The sequence below is a fragment of the Styela clava genome, chromosome 1, assembly GCF_964204865.1.
Source record: "Styela clava chromosome 1, kaStyClav1.hap1.2, whole genome shotgun sequence".
In the NCBI taxonomy this organism is placed as follows: Eukaryota; Metazoa; Chordata; class Ascidiacea; order Stolidobranchia; family Styelidae; genus Styela; species Styela clava.
In genome coordinates, this window is record NC_135250.1 from 27,524,084 (window position 1) to 27,537,065 (window position 12,982).

The following is a 12,982-nucleotide window of genomic DNA, read 5'->3' on the forward strand; positions in this document are numbered from 1 at the left end:
ACATTTTGTTTTAAAAAACTTCAATGTTCTAAAGCGTCATTCAAAAGGCATATGTGAATGCAAATGTATATTATTCACACATCCGACTATTATTTGCCAAAAGTATATGTTTAATATTTCTTCCTTTCACTGGCATTTAAAAACATTGTGAATAAAAAATACAACATTTTGACTTGAACAACATTGCTATTTTTTGTCAGAAATGCATCACTAGATAAAGTGTCAACATTGTATTTTGAGACAAAATACCACCAAAACTTATAATAACAAAATATATAATTCATCAATTAAATGTACCCTTTGAGTGAAACTTAAATCAATTTAGCAAAATGTCTATAAATAAGATGTAATAAATAATGCATGTTGATGCTAATTTTTAACAGTGTTGACAGCATCCACAAACTGTAATGCGCATCAATATTATAAGTATTGACTTGAATGAAAGTGTCTCCTAACACAATATAACAATACAATGTAATTGACGCATAGAACAGGAAGAGCGTAAGGGTATTTTTGAAATAACACATTGGGTAATGCTATTTAATACATAGAAACAAAATCCATTGTAATATTTTTAATCGATGGAATATCCAATATGGAGGCTGGACCAACAGAATCTGAAAATAAATATAACAGCTTCCAATATTGCCATAAACAAAATCCCTAATATACTATTTTTGATAAATTTATTATTAATATTATTTAAAATACAATAATGCCTTGGTCAAATTCTGATGAAAATTTTGATTAAAAGTCACTGTCACATACTTATAATATCATGTGTCGTTTGTACTGCAGTCAACACGTTGCGCTCCTGATGAAAGTGCGCATAGGAGAATTTCACGGGTATCGGTGCATACAATATGGTTACCACATTTGTGTACCTTACTGCAACGATTTTAAAATTTCCAGACCGTTTATAAAAAGAATATCAGAATTGAATTGCATTAAACGTGTATCTTATGTTCATAATGTTTATTTTTTTAATTTGAGCAGGATTCAGTTTAATATTCAAGCAGAAATAAAGGATATATGTGCAAAATCATGCAATATTTCAAGCATGGAAGTATAGTAATTTATATACGAGGAGAACCTCATTCACTCATTCAAATCCCATTCGTCCTATGCCATTATTTATACGTAAATATTATAACATCGAATACAAAGCAACCAAAAATGTTCAAATTACAAGTTCTATTATTGCCATAATAAAGTTTGCATTATTTAATTTTGAGCATTCTCGCATGTAGATATTTGCCTTATTAGTTCAGTTTTACCCTTCAGAGAAAATATAAATCTAGTTTCGTGCATAAGTTTCGTGCATGAGTATTAAGTTAATTTTTAATCGTAGCACTGGGTATGATGTTTGACTCCAGCAAAAAGTGTTTTGTAAAGGAGTAAATGGGAAAAATTCCCGTTAAAATTAATCTCAAAGAAATAAGCTTGAATTGGGTGGAAATATTGGTGTAGCATATATGATTTTGGTTAAACTTTCCGGTATTTATTTATATATTTCTAGGAATCATTTTGGTATGTCCAAAAATCGTTCACTCGGTGTGGTTTGCTGCAATTGACTTGCCAAAATCAATTTTACTTATTTAAGTAAAGAACTATAGTACCCGTGAATATTATCAATTTGCTAACAAATCCTAAAATTATTTCCTTTGTTATAGAATACGTACTCGTAACGGGTCGAAGCATTTTAACACCCAACGCTTAATATCACAGTCCTGGTGCGCAAAACTAAGCCAGTTATAAGCATCATTAAAATAATAATAATATTAATAATAACCAGCAGCTATGTTGCAGCTCTAAAACATAGTTTTATTAAAGTAAAATACCCTTAGGTATCCCTATTTTTATTCACGGGGAATGAAGGAAATCCGAAATATTAAAAACTATAACGTTTCATTTTATTAAATCTTCATATGTATACGTGTATGTAAATATTCTAAAATTAAATTTCGATAGAATATAGATGTGATTAATTTATACTTTTGTGTTCACACGGGGACAATTCAAATTGAGAAAAGCCAATTGAGTCACATCGCGTGAACTTGGCAAGAATATATTTGGGAATATCTAACTATTTTTTGCATTCACCTCATTAGTGATATTTATCAGAAATACAGTGTTTTCCCATTAAAATAAAATATTTTTTTTCGAAGATATCTCTTCAAAAATAATTGCGTGTTTTTATGCAAAGCACAAAATATGGCGAAAATGTATACGTGAGCGATTTTATTTGCGCCATGCGTTAGCAGCAATTCTATTACTGATGAATAGTTTTGTCCTATTGGTAGAAAACAAGTAAAATAATAGCTTCGGCAGTTTCTATTCTATTGGTACAGGAAGAAACGCAAGCAAAATGAGATTCATCGTCTTGTATTGACAATTTGTTTTGAAATATTTCAATGTGCTAAAGCGTCATTCGAACTGTATATGCGAATTCTATAGGAAATACCCAAGAAAAACTCATTTCCTCATATATGCGCGGTTATATTTTCTTTCCATATTAGTGTATGGGTGGTATGATAATCATCCGCATTAGAGTGTAAACTGTGAAGATTGACGTATCTTACAATTTCTTTCTTATACTGATTAAAAATTCATTATTAATTGTAAGTTTACATGATCGCCGTCGGAAAGCATTAATATTCACAGGATGCAATGCGTGATTGGATTTATTCTCTTAGTCCTTGGTAAGTGAGTAGAGTAAGAGCAACTTCATTACAATACAATTATTTAAACTACTTTTTTCTATTCATAAAAACTCGAAACTGTCCCAACTAAAATGTGAAATTTTAATCGAGAACACTATTAAAATGAAATTATATATCTATTATGTTTTGAATTCTATTTGTTCGATTATTTTTATATATTGCGTGTGCATTAAATTATTGAAAGTCAAATGAAAATCACCTAATTACTAATTTCAATTTCGTATGGTTTAGAGGAGGTAGACAGTACCCTCCAAATGTGAATAATCTATAAAAACGCAAGCCAATAAAGTAATAATTTTTTTCACTCAACAATGAATTACTTCAAATTTATGAACTTGAATTTGATATTGGAAAATATAAAAACAAATATGCGTCAGAAAATGACATTATATTTCAAAGACAGTAAAACAATCATGTTATTATGGGTCCATGGTTCATTATTGACTTTCATCTTATGCACAAAATGTTGTTAAGTTTACTTTACAATTTAGTAATTAAAGGAAAAATAGCTCGTTATTCTAATTTATAACATGAAAAATACAATATAAATAATTGGCTAATCCACTATTGTATATCAATTACAAATACTGATATTATGACATTTATCTGTCACTAATAACGTAATTCAATGATTTCTGATTGTCATCAAAACTAATATTTCAGGTTTGATATCATGTTCAACAGCCAGCACGTGCGCAGATGGGAGTGTAATCAATCAAGGATCAGGAACAATAATGAGCCCTTCAAACCAGAATGAGTGCAATAATAAAATATGTTCATGGAAATTTGGGTTGAACAAAGATCATCATTATACCAAAAATGCCAACTTACTTGTATTGAATGTTTCGAAAATTTCTGGCGTCGGAAATAATGATTTACTCTGGATTGAAATAGAAGGTATAGTAAAGCTAAATAAATATGACTTAATCTAATTGAATGAATAAAATGTAAAACATTTGATTTCACCTAGTTTGCATAACATAAACATCAAATTTCTTTTAAGCCTTTATTTGAACAAAACGTAAATTTTAAAATTAAGGACTGGATTACAGAAAAATCGATTTTGACTTAAATCGTACCGTGATTTTGTCTTACTACATCTCAAATGATTGTTTGGATGAAATGAAAACTCTACAATGGATTCCTCGTCAAGTACAAGACGACGTTATACTCAAATTCAAATGCGAGCCCAGCAGATTCCAGTTTACTATAGACTATGCGTTATATCCTTGTGGTATGTATGTTGATATTGAATGAAAAAATAAAAAATTCAATTTTCAAATACATCATTAACAATAAAAATCATTTTCATTTTATTCGGATATGTCGAATAGTTATTTTTTGAATTACAGTTGGTGTAGCGGCATAACGGCTTCCCATACGACTCAAAACATTTCTTTTCTCAAATAAATTTATTCATTTCATTTAAAAAAAAAAAATCATATTTTTCACATCACACTTTTTTCCGATTTTTTTTAATGGTTTTCACACATCCCACTGTTTGTTACAAAAATATATGTTCAATATATCCTCCTTTCACTTGCACTTAAAATATTTGTGAATAAAACAATACTTTTCTTCAAGAGAACACATGCAATGATATTTCAATTCCCAATTATAATGGAACAATTCAAAGTCCTAAAAAAAAATCTGAATGTGGCCAAAGAGTGTGTTCTTGGTTTTTTAATTTGACTGCTAGTCAAAACAATACGAGTAAAATTTTAATTTTGAACTTTACCGGAACTACAAGTGCAAAAGACAGAGAAATGTTGTGGATGGAAACACCAGGTATGGTGTATCTTATGACAAAGATACTTTGTTGATTTTCAGCAAAACGATCATATTTTCAGTAAATACCTGAACTTCATAAATTGAACGCAATAAAACATATATATATATTTTAAATTATTTTCAATTCATGTTTATTTTAATTTATACTAAAAAAATATCAAAAACTAGAAACATAGTCAAACTATAACAAGTTTCCTCGTTGAATAATCATCAATTAAAATTTTGTTCAAATTCTTTATTTATTTATTTTTAATTTTTAATCGTATACATTTAGATGGATATAACATGAATATTAACTTCAGCTCTAACGCAAAATTTGTGTGTATGATCTACTACATGTCTTATGACGGCGGTCTTGGCAAAACAAATTGTGTTACTCAAAAATTGGATACTCCTAAAATATATCTAAAATACATGTGCGAACCATCTTTAATTCAATTTAGATTGGAATACACAACTTTAGGTAGGTTTCAAATGTAATTTGGATAATAACATTTACGCAAATATATTACAATTAATTATGTATAAATTTAAAAACAATATCAACACAAAAATCTTATTATTCAAACATTTTTTCTTTCAACCATCATAAAAATAGTTCTTTTGATTTTGTGTGACAAAAAATTAAATATAAAATTATTAACAAACAATTTATCAAACCCATAATACTGGAATTTTTTTGAAAAAGCTTTAGCTTGAACATTTTTAGTGATTTCTAAATTGCGTTAATTAATTTAATTCATTTGACAGTTCAACAAATTTACGTCATGAACGAAAACGTGCTACTTCTCATTATACTTAGTGTTCTAGCGGGTTCATTTTGCATTGTAATTGTCTATGTTTTGACCGAAATTAAAAAACTCAACAGTAGGCAACAACCAAGACAAAATGGCCTGCCAAATTCAAATGAAGAACCTGGAAACACTTCACACAACGATAATTTGACAACATCTGCCCCAATGCCCTCCGAGTGGTAAGCCTAAGCTATATATTCGGACATTTATTTTCATTCAATTGCTTTAAGCTCATTTAACAAACTTTCAATTAAAATTTCTTATGATTAATGATTATAGGCAATCGGTATCATTATTAACGTTAGGTATATAGTATACATATACAAAAATTAGAATTCACGCTATTAGTTGTATGCAATTGTATCGTGATGGGAAATCGAATTATTTCAAATTTTTATTCATTCAGTATTGAGTAAATAAGCTTGATTGAATATAACAATTTAATCAACCATATAAATATTTTTGTCAATTCAAAGACATGTTTCACAACTCGATCAATTTTAAGCGATCAGAACCTAACATCTGACAAAAATAAATTTGTACCTAGTCTTCCCACGATGAATTTACCAAAGTTACAACCTTGGTCGGATGTCTCATCAGAAAATATTTACGAGGAAATTGAAGAATGGGATGCTACATTTGAAGAGAAGATTAAACTACTAGAGGAAATTTTTGAAGTTGAAAAGTGAGAACACCATTAACTCAATTTTATGTATTTAAGGTAAATTCAAAGGTTTGTATTTTTTTATGTACATACAGAGTCACGGAAAAATATGCTGTTCAAATCTTTCATTGAAGAATCATTGATGACATTTTCATTGAAAATGAAAGAATATTGTTTTGAAGACCATCGTTTGTAAATAATCTGAAACACCCAATCAACAGTGAAATAGTTGTGACTACTTCTATATTTCGGATTCGGTTCTAAATATGTTATTGTTTTGTAGTTTGAGTTGGGAGTTAAATCAAGGGCATGTTTAGGACTTTTTGTTGCTTTTAGAAAATTTAATTTTCTATTTTATATAAGATATATTTCAAAAGAAAGCTTGGTCCTTGCAAGCTAGTGTTCTCATTATATTTAAATTAATATAATAGCCCACACACTACATGTCTTTTTGTCTCTATTACAGTTCAAATTTTAAGTAAACTCGAAGTTTGAAAAATTACGCAATGATTGGCAAGAAATTAGGCAAGTTCGGGAAATTTTTTTAATCCCTGCCGTGTGCACTGAAACAAAACATTAACATTCAGTATGTTTCGATATTTGGTAAACGTTTAAATGATTAGCTACCGCACTGCAGTTAGTAAACATGGGGTGGCATAATTTGAACTCTCTCTGTCCACATCACATTGAAATCGAAACAGAAAGTGAAGAATCAGTGACCCCTGCCGTGATTGCAAAGCAGCAAAAAATGACTTTTCATAAATTTTAGACTTGATTTTTGAATTATAAAGCTATTAGCAATATTACAGATTTGTTTTGCGAACCCTCTGAAAGTGCTTCACGGACCTCAAAAGTTTGCTGACCCCAATTTGGGAACCACTGGTTTAATGTATTTTTCTCTTTTCTTTTTTCTATTTTTCTCTGTTTTTGTTTTTTCAACGAGATTAAGAATGAAATCTTATATAATAGGTTATATCTAAATTTTTTACATATTTAATGCATTTCTGGTAAGTTTGAATATTTTATTTGTTGATTAATAAATTCATTTATAGGCGTATAGAACAATAGTGTGTAAATGACAAAAATATTTTGTCAAAATATCATAAATTCTAAATTTTCTTTTTAAGTACGAAATAGTTTTTCTACGTCGTTTGTTTTATTTTTGAGGAATTGTAAAGTTTTATTGCCATAACTAAATTACTTTTAGTTGCTTGTATAAACTTTGTAAAATATATTTGTTTTGACAAAATAAATTTTCATTCAATACAACACAGTAATATTTTTGACGAGAGTAGTAGATTGAAACCTCTTCATCAATTTCATCAAGCTGTCTCTATTGTTCATAATAATAAATAATTTAACAAAATTGGATTCAAAAAATAACTTTAAAAGGAAACAAATATATATTAGTCGCGCTTGGCGTGTATTCAAACGAATGAGCAGCAAATTGATTACGACGCTTTGATTCCCAGGGTCATAGCACACAGGATGGCAGATTAGGTCTCGTGTTCTAACTTGAGCAAATTAAACAATAATGTAAACTTTGAAGTTATGACATGAAAATGAATCCTTTATATCAGGGCTTCCAAACTAGGCGCCGCGAAACGAATTTTGGGGGCCGCAAATGGAACACTAGTTTTACACAAAGTAATATATATATCTAATGTACTTTTTTAGACTCTTGATTCGAAACACAATTAATAAAACTTGTGTAAAACTAAAACCTAACGATTCCAAGTGAATACCCCGAAAATAAAACATTGTCTTCAATTTTTTTTTTTTCGAAAAATCACACTAGGGATTATTTCGGGGGGATGTCTTTAATTTTCATTTATCCAAAACAAAATTACAAAGTAGATAATTATGAGATTTTCAAATATACAAAATATTAAAACCAATTTCCATTCACTACTAAATAACATGTTTTTATTTAAAATAACTGGTAAACATAAATTACTAATCATTTAAAAAGAGTAGGAAAGATTTTTGCTATCGACTAGGTCAAAAAAAAATTGGAGCTATCAACTAGGTCTTATTCAGAAAAGTAGGGCTTTTATTAAAATCTTTTTTTAATTTTAGGCTTGGTCGCATTTTCAGGCCAGGTTCTATTTTTGGGTAAACACGGTAGAATCATCGTGCTTGCATAGCAATGACAAAAACCCGATCTGCGCGTGCTTGCACAACATTGACGCTTTAATCGTTAAGTCAGCGGTTCCCGAAGAAGATTTGCTAAATGCGCCTCGAAAACTAAGAGATTTGTGTTAAATATTAACTTATATAAGATTTAATATTTCACATATTTCATTTTTTCCAAATGTTTTGTTAGCAAAGTGGTGTATATGAATCAATAAATTCGTCTTACCTTTCTATGTTGTTTAAATTCTGTTACGTATGGTCAATTGTTACGTAACAGAAGAGGTAAACGCTACCTGCTGCAATTTCGTAGGCTGCAGTTTATTTATTTTCTTAACCGTGTTTATCGAACATGAGTGATTTTTTTTAGCATTTTAAAGAAAAACCAGGCAGAGATAAGGAAAAAAAGTTAACCTTTTGCATTTATATTTAGGCCTAACTGTTTATAAACTTTAAAAGTCATAAAGTACACATAAACGATGAGAAAATTGTATTTTATTCAGAGGCAGCATTTTATTTTTGTGTAGGTGCGCCGTGAGTTTTTTTCCTGCTGGTAATTTGACGCCGCACAAACTGCTGCCTTATGCTGAATTTGATCACTACGAATGAGTAACAATGCCAATCGACCATGACGTCGGTGGCCAGAGATCCTAATTCATAACTATTGTGACCTGCATAAATAAACAAACATTGAGCAACAACAAGAATTGCTGTGCAGCAAAAATCATTCGCACCCATCATACTGAATAACTGAGTAATGTTAACCTGAGTGAAAATGTGTTTGTTACTGAGTAGTTCTACTAAAACTTGATAATTGACTATGTCATTAAAATATCAAAAATGCATATTTCGGACTGTTCAGCATTATTAAACGTTAACAGTGGCCGCGAAAAATTTAGAAATGTTGAAAGAGGCCTCGAGCTTAACAGTTTGAGAAGACCTGCTTTATATTATAAATGGAAAGACTATGAAGATGATCACGCTTGAATGTTTGAGTATACAACTAATTTCTGGAATGAAATGTGATATTTTTATGGGAATACGACGTCTTTTCGTATGCATATTGATGTTAAATTTTTTGACGAAAACTTCAGTTTGGCTGGATTGAGTAATACGTATATAAACAAATATAAATAACAAGCCGGTAGGCGCCCATGATCTCCGCTGATAGTTGAGGCCCGCACCCAAGCTACTTATTGCCATCCATAGAAACTTGAGGATCTTTAACGGTGGCGCGATTAACTAAGTGAGCGGGTTGCCAAAAAGTCCAACTCATTTTGAGCGCTGCGTATTTTGTAGACATTCTCACGTGACTGATTTGCGGTGACTAAAAATTTAAAAGAATAATGTTCATTAAAATCTCTGAGGCCTCTCTAGTTTATGGAGTATCGAGACCAACGATGACTTATTGGGAAGAGTATTTTCTCGCGCGGAAGGTAGCGTTCTTAGAATTTCAATTTTCAACTTGGTTAACGAGTAAACGGCAATAAGTTGTGAAAAATGGGAAATTTTTTTAACGATCGGCGCGTTATTCGTTGTTGCCATGGAAATGAAACCCCCATCCAGACTTTCTATAAAACGCACAATACTAGGGTAACATGATAACCCACGTGAAAAATTTCATCCCGATTGGTCCAGCCGTTTAGACGCTACGTCTAGACAGAAAGACAGACAGACATACACACATACGGACAGAACGACTGATAATGTTTCACGGATTTATACATACATTTTAAATTCTGTTATATTAGAATTGAATTTGCCAATTTGCACTACATGTCATAATTTTAGTCAGCTTGTTTTGTAATGTTTTTGTTCCACTTTAGCCATTTGGGAATAGAAAATAACAGGAAATATAGCATTCCAATACTAAAAAGCATTTAACTGAATCTTGTATGAAACATTCATAATGCAGCATAAATTTTCAGAATGACTTTGTCTTGATATGCAATTGAAGTTAAATAATATCACAACATTACTGGCATAAAAATATTCGAATATGTATTACAAATCAGCTATATATATATATTTCCATTTACATGGTTCCCTCAATGGCAGAAGTGCAAAATAGTAAATTCAATATAATTTCAATTTGTGTTCTATGGAGGATTTTTGTCCTATAATTAACTTTATATTTCCTAGTTTCAACGTGCTGTTTGAAGATAAATAATTCATTCACAAATACAATTTAATTTCATGTAAAGTCAACACCTTTCGACATTCAAATCAATCGAACCGGTTTGGTCGAGGGAAACAAATTTTCAGTTAACGAGTATCAACATTATTGATTAATCATCGGTAAAGCTTTTTATAATTTTTTAAAAGTCTTATTTTCATTTTTAAAGCAGACAATTCATTTAACTCTAGCTGGGATATTTGGACTGCGCAATTTGAATTATTTTCTGAATAGACAATTTTAGACAACATTTGTAAACATGTCAATTCCTATATTTTAACAGCACATGTTGTTTTTGTAACCAGTTTTAAATTAAAAAAAATTAAATTAAATTAAAAGTAGATTGTCTCATTATTTGATAACGGACTCTGATGGGGAGGAAACTACTCATGAATGATTGCGCAATTGTAAGTCTATAAAATCCGTCAATACATCAATATTTTGTTGAAATTTGAGATGTGTTATATATTGTATTAGACGTTACTGTCATTAGAAATCGATTTTCAAAACAAAACGTTGTTGTTACAACTACATTAAGCTCTGAAGAAAGGTTTGGTCAATTGTGCACCGACGCTTGAATATTTGGTAGTATCGACTAATATTATATTGGAAAATGTTGTGGTTTGTGTGGTTTGAATATAATATTTGAATTCGATCATTGGATGGCAAAATACATGCATATTCTCAAAAATTTGAAGGTTTTCGAGAATAAGCTCTCACGTAAATAATGGGAATTTGAATTATGTGGAAAATTCGATGATTGAATTGAAGTGAAATGTGACGAGCATTATACAAAATTACAAAATAGTATTGCAAAATAAATTCCTTGAAATACTCGTGATTACTACTTAATTAAAACTCTTGTAAATAATTTTATCAAATTGGATATAAATGAGGTTAAGATTTTTTGATCAAGTTATTATTTGACAAATATTCAAAGTTATTTAGCCCTAAAACACCGAAATACTTTAGAATTGTTTTATGAAATTTAGAACCATTTAATGTAAATTGTTAGGGAAACGTAACTGTTTCATGTACTAGTTTATATCCGAATACTCTCTAAAGTTAATACGCTAATTGCTAACATTATTAGCGAGATTGATTGGAATTTAGATTTTTATTGGGATTTGAAGGTTGTCAACTTTAATATCAGAGGTTACAAATTTTTCGAAATTTAAATGATTAATCGAGTTTTAAAAAAATGTTTGAATTCTACAACAAAAAACCAACACTATTGATGGACTATCGATTTTTGTAGATTTCAGGAAGCAAATCGATTTATTGACCATAAATACATATTATTCGTTGTCTTTTATATGAGTAGATGTAACACATGGTATTGGTTGTTGACAGGGTCGACAAATACTAACTTTGATACACGCTCTTCAGTATTCGTAGTCATTGGCTTTGCCATTTATACGTGACTTCGCACCTAAGAATGGAAATATATCCGCAAGGAATGCAAATTGACGAATCGACACATAAAAAGTATTAGAATATATTTGTGATTTTCTCCATTGAAAACTTAACTTTTATAATGTGTGTTGTCATATTGGTATATAACAATAAAATGCAATTAGATTTTAAGTTCATGGAATGAATATTAGCATATAGAGGCTGAACCAATAAAAACCATAAATACAAATAATAGCAAAAATAAACTTTTCAAATTAAATATTGCAACGGTCAAACTCTAAAAAAAAAAAAGTTAATGAAAAATGACTGTCACATACTAATATTTATGCCTCGTTTGTATTTCATTCAAACTATAAAATAAAGATGGTTCTAAATTTCAATATCTAAAAAAATCGAAAACAATGAAATCAATGCAATACTTTTCCAGCTGAGAAACATGTGGATTAATATTTTCCGCTTGAGATAAGGATAAGACATCTTTATGATTTTTTGAAAATATCATTGATTGTATGTATTATTGCTACTATTTGTGTCAATCTGCAACGGCACCGGATTTTTTCAAATATAGACTTATTATCAACGTTCATCACAATAAAGCCAATTTTGCGCCAATAAAATTTGTTTCGCCACTGTCGGGCTAAGGCAGATGCAGAAAGAATTTTTTTTTTTTTCAATGTTACTCCATAAATTTAAGGTGATAGAACCTGAATGATGAATTCAGATGAATTCATCACTAAATTACGTGTCAACATTGTATTTTAATATAAAAAGTCATCAATTAAATATCATTTATGCTAACAAAACATTTAATAGTTTATTCAATCGTGCCCCTTTGATAAGATTTTAGGTCATTTATAAAAATGTCTATAAATAGGCTATAACATATATAAATAATGTAATGAGGCATCGGAACAGGAAGACTATAAGAGTATATTTAAAATACCACTTTGCAAATGTGGTACATTAAGTAATGCTATTTAGTACATATAAGCAATGTTCATAACTATATGTTTGTTTATTGGATATTTTCATATAGAACACTGGACCAACAGACTCCGTTAAATAAAGATTCCGACACGGAATTAAGTTTCAACTTTGTATTTTGATATAAAAAAAACAATAAATTAACCAATATTTATGATAACAAAATAGATATTTTTTTATTCAAATATACACCTTGAATAAAACTTTGAGCAATTTAGCGAGGTGTCCATAAATAGTAAATTACATACCGTATTTTCCGGCGAATAAGACTACCCGGCCAATAAGACGAGGCCTGTTTTTG

At 29.7% G+C, this 12,982-nt stretch overlaps 1 protein-coding gene across 2 annotated transcripts; it reads left to right on the forward strand.

The window, feature by feature from the left end:
• The first annotated feature begins 2,531 nt into the window (after positions 1-2,531).
• On the forward strand, positions 2,532-7,218 carry LOC144425689 (uncharacterized). 2 transcript variants are annotated; one of them, XM_078115203.1, is made up of 8 exons: positions 2,532-2,702; positions 3,387-3,620; positions 3,763-3,957; positions 4,308-4,511; positions 4,789-4,977; positions 5,265-5,487; positions 5,856-5,993; positions 6,068-7,218. In XM_078115203.1, the coding sequence occupies exons 1-8, from the start codon at positions 2,666-2,668 to the stop codon at positions 6,102-6,104; spliced, it is 1,257 nt and encodes a 418-aa protein (XP_077971329.1). In that variant the 5' UTR covers positions 2,532-2,665; the 3' UTR covers positions 6,105-7,218. The 2 variants fall into 2 exon arrangements, with proteins under 2 accessions (XP_077971329.1, XP_077971331.1); XM_078115205.1 differs by having other exon boundaries at positions 5,265-5,484.
• The last annotated feature ends 5,764 nt before the right edge of the window (positions 7,219-12,982 follow it).